Source organism: Ceratosolen solmsi, unplaced genomic scaffold, assembly GCF_000503995.2.
Source record: "Ceratosolen solmsi marchali unplaced genomic scaffold, CerSol_1.0 scaffold3, whole genome shotgun sequence".
Lineage (NCBI taxonomy): Eukaryota > Metazoa > Arthropoda > Insecta > Hymenoptera > Agaonidae > Ceratosolen > Ceratosolen solmsi.
Window position 1 is genome coordinate 5,450,830 of NW_011948428.1, and position 3,797 is coordinate 5,454,626.

The 3,797-nt window shown below is 31.3% G+C and overlaps 1 protein-coding gene across 1 annotated transcript in view; it reads left to right on the forward strand.

Moving 5' to 3' along the window:
- The first annotated feature begins 401 nt into the window (after positions 1-401).
- LOC105363720 (uncharacterized) overlaps positions 402-3,797 on the forward strand; it is a 219,286-nt gene continuing 215,890 nt past the window's right edge. Inside the window, exon 1 of the mRNA XM_011501471.1 lies at positions 402-433. Coding sequence (XP_011499773.1) covers positions 402-433 — 32 coding nt within the window. The remainder of the gene's footprint in view (positions 434-3,797) is intronic.

The window sequence follows — 3,797 nt, forward strand, 5'->3', positions numbered from 1 at the left end:
TCTCTTCTGTTCGAAGAAGAAATCTCACGGTTCCCACGAACGGCACTGCGATTCTCTGAAATTCGCGCCTCATTTTTGTACAGACGCGTGAGCTCATGTGTGCGCTTAAATACGTGTGGTAGAATTTCACCCCGGTATGCGCTGATTTGTCGCTCCTTTTTGGCCGTTTTCGTTACACAAATGAAAATTATATCAAAAGGAAAACAAAACAAGGAAGCAACTTTTGCAAGAAATGTGTGCTCGTGTGATGCGTCATACATGTCCAGAGAAAATGCATAGCCACAAATATGGGACGTATTCACCCTTTTGTGTCGACTATCAAATTTCGGAAATACTTTCCTTTACATCTCGGTTCAATCGCATTCCTAGATACACGATACGTCACTTTATGATCACTAAGAATGGTGGGAAATGCTTTATTGGTTTATAAAAGGTGAGCTAAATATTTTACCGACAATACTACGAGACAAAATACATTGAAAATAGAAACGTTTATTTGAATTTAATTAAATAAGAGGTACGAAAGAAGCTATTGTTTCAAGATTTTTTATTTCTTTTTTTGTTAACGCAATCTTATTTTTATTAACTATATATATATATATATATATATATATATATATATATATGTATGAATTGCTTTTGTTTATATAGTAATTTATATAGTTTATAAAATTTATATTTTTATTATTTTACATTAATTGTTACAACATCAGAACCACTTGTTAATAATTACAAAATAATATATATATATTTTTATCTAAATTATCTAAAATTCTTAAAAAAAAGGCCAAATTTAAAAAATGATCGGGCATAAATGTCTGTAAATATGTCCTACTTAAATAGCAATAATATGATAATAAAAATAAATAAATTTATTTTAGTAGAGTTACGAATTATTATAATTAATAGTAATTAATAATTTAAACATTTATATTTTTACATTTAATATATTTTTTAATTATTTAAAAAGATTGTACAAAAACTATATAACTAATCTGTCTATATTACTAAATTATATGTGGTGGATGTAATTATTCATCTTATTATGAGCAATTTTAATTATTTACATTTTCAGTTTATTTGGAAATCTAGAATTTTCACTCTACCTATATTGTTGTAAAGCGATAAGGAAAAAGAAACGATAAATTTTAAGCTAACAAGAGGATAGCGGAATCGTGAGCGACTGTGCATCAATTGCAGTACCTCCTCTGTATATATTAGGGCCAGAGTCCATTTTGTCGCATTCGATAAGAAAATGCAAAGCCAAAGCCTTGGCCGATAATAAATGAGATGCACAAACACGTTCAGAGCAGCTAATTGCCATACCCACACATTGAGCCGACGAAGAGAAAAAGCTAAAAATATAAATAAGTAGCTTCTTCTGTTGAGAACGAAATGCATGGGAACCGAAAAACTTCAGGTGACACGCGCCGATCGCCTCTTTTCCACTCGATACAACGTGTATTTGCATATCCAATGCACTTTGCTAAAACGACTGACTGAACAGCCGAACCTTAGCTTAATCTCGCGGTTGATGCCCTCTAACACACGCTGTCTGTTTTTTTATTATTAAGATTCCTTATGGTTTTCGTGTGTATTTTTTCTAACTGAATTTATGGCCTTAAATGGAAAATAAAACGAATCCGCGTCGGTGTTGAAAAGTGCATTAGCAGATAATAAATAACGCGTTCGGTTTAAGTTCGATCTATTATCAACTTGGGCTGTTAGCCATTTTAAATGTATTATAATGAAAAGAGATATCAACGTAGTCCATTTTAGACTCTTAAACTTCACCCAAATACTATATAAATTAACATTATAGATCTTCTATGCTATCTTAAAACATTAAAATGATGTTATCAATAATAATTACAATATAATATAAGCTGATAATATCAACTTTTTGAAATTTACATGTAATTGCACTTACTCTGAGCTTAATTATTTTTAATATTTATGATAATACAATTAATTGTAAGAAAAGTCGTTGTTGTTAATAAAATATTTAATACATATGATTAGGTGAATAAAAGCTCCATATGTATACAGTAATCATTTAATGTAATCAGCCTTTTCTAAAATGAGCTTGTTGGTCCAAGTATATAGTGAATTCTAATTAAATAATTGTTAAATTAACGATTACCGCGACAATAATTAGTTAAAAAAAAAAAGGAAGAAAAAAAACCGTACTAATCGTTTACAAATTATAATCTTATATGAAATAATAGCATCGAATAGATAGAATGAATCGCTTATCATCACTCTTTTTTAAAGCCCTTACCCATTAGGGATAAAACATGAATTTTATTAAGCGATGTAGAGATTTATAAGCATGAAAACAGAAGATTTTATTAGGGAATTAAAAATGTATTCATTTTATGTTAAATTATATTAATGTAAATATATCTTAATGACGCAATGCGATACTGCACCGATAAAAGATAATTTATTTGAATCATTAGAAACCTTAGTTAAATTTTATGCAAACTACGCAAGAAGCGATGATTATGTATGTGTGTTGATGTAAGTGAGTAAGAGAGAGAGAGAGAGAGAGAGAGAGAAAAGATCCCCCAGCCCCCTTTTTTTCTTCTTTTTTGAATAAACGATATATTATCTGACTCATAAACATAAGCCAATGTAATCACTAACGAGTAGCGTTAAATTCGATAAAATGAGCATTCGAATAGATCAAATATCAAAAATCATCGTAACCAGCACAGCTAGTAACCACCTCGTATTTATTTCTCGTCATGATCAAACGAGTCCTTCGTTCGTTACACGCTCCAGCTTATATCGAACGTGCAACAAAGAGGCACGTATCTTCATACTCTCTCGAATTTTGTCTCCCCCTACTCGTATATGTATACGTGTCACGGCGAATGAAATGTCGCACGACTGGAGAAATGAGGTTGCATTATCCAGCGCACCTTTTAACCCTTTGCAAAGATCAACGTTGGTGGTTCTCCGAGTAGCTTGGAATATCTGCTGCTGTTACTGGTGTACTATTACTTTAGTCGTGGACCAAGTAAAACATCGAAATCGGGTTGCATGAAGATATATGAAGATACCATTGCACCGATGCATTCACAAGTGGCTATGTTTGTGAAACGATTGATTGTCAAATTTTTCAACGGGATACTGGATCGATTATTTAGAAGGAGGTGTTTTTTTTCTTTCATTTCAGTTAATTGTTTCAAACGAACTCATTGATTAAAAAAGAAAAAAAAAACAATACAAATAATGTGTAAATAATGTATAAAAAAAAATTTAACTATCCTCGAGATATCACTCTGAGCTTTCCATTATCAGAGCATTAAGTAGTTATTAAATCTTCGATAATAGTAAATTTACGATAATTCGGTGTATGAATGTCTATGACTCAAAATAACGATTACATTGATGAAATTCGAATTTGGCTAGTGAAAATGTCGTTCGTGTAAACTTAGAGCTAACTCCATTGAATCTGACCGCCAAGACCTCACAATATTATATTTAAGTATGCCTATAGCAGATTTCGGCTTCGAATTGATCAATAGATTAAGTGCATTGAAAAGGAGCATAATCATCAATAGAGATTTCGATAAAAATAATTAATAAACATGAATTTTTTTTTTTTTTTTTTTTTTTTTTTTTTTTTTTGATCAAGCGTGTTTACTTTCGACCTCAGCATTGTAAATTGAGCCAAAAGGACGACAAGAGACGAGGGATAGTGAGAAAGAAATAAAAAGTCGGAGGAAAGGATCTGGCGGAGGGAGGGCAAGAGACAGAATGCAATATCCGTGGCTCTTTTTTGCTCC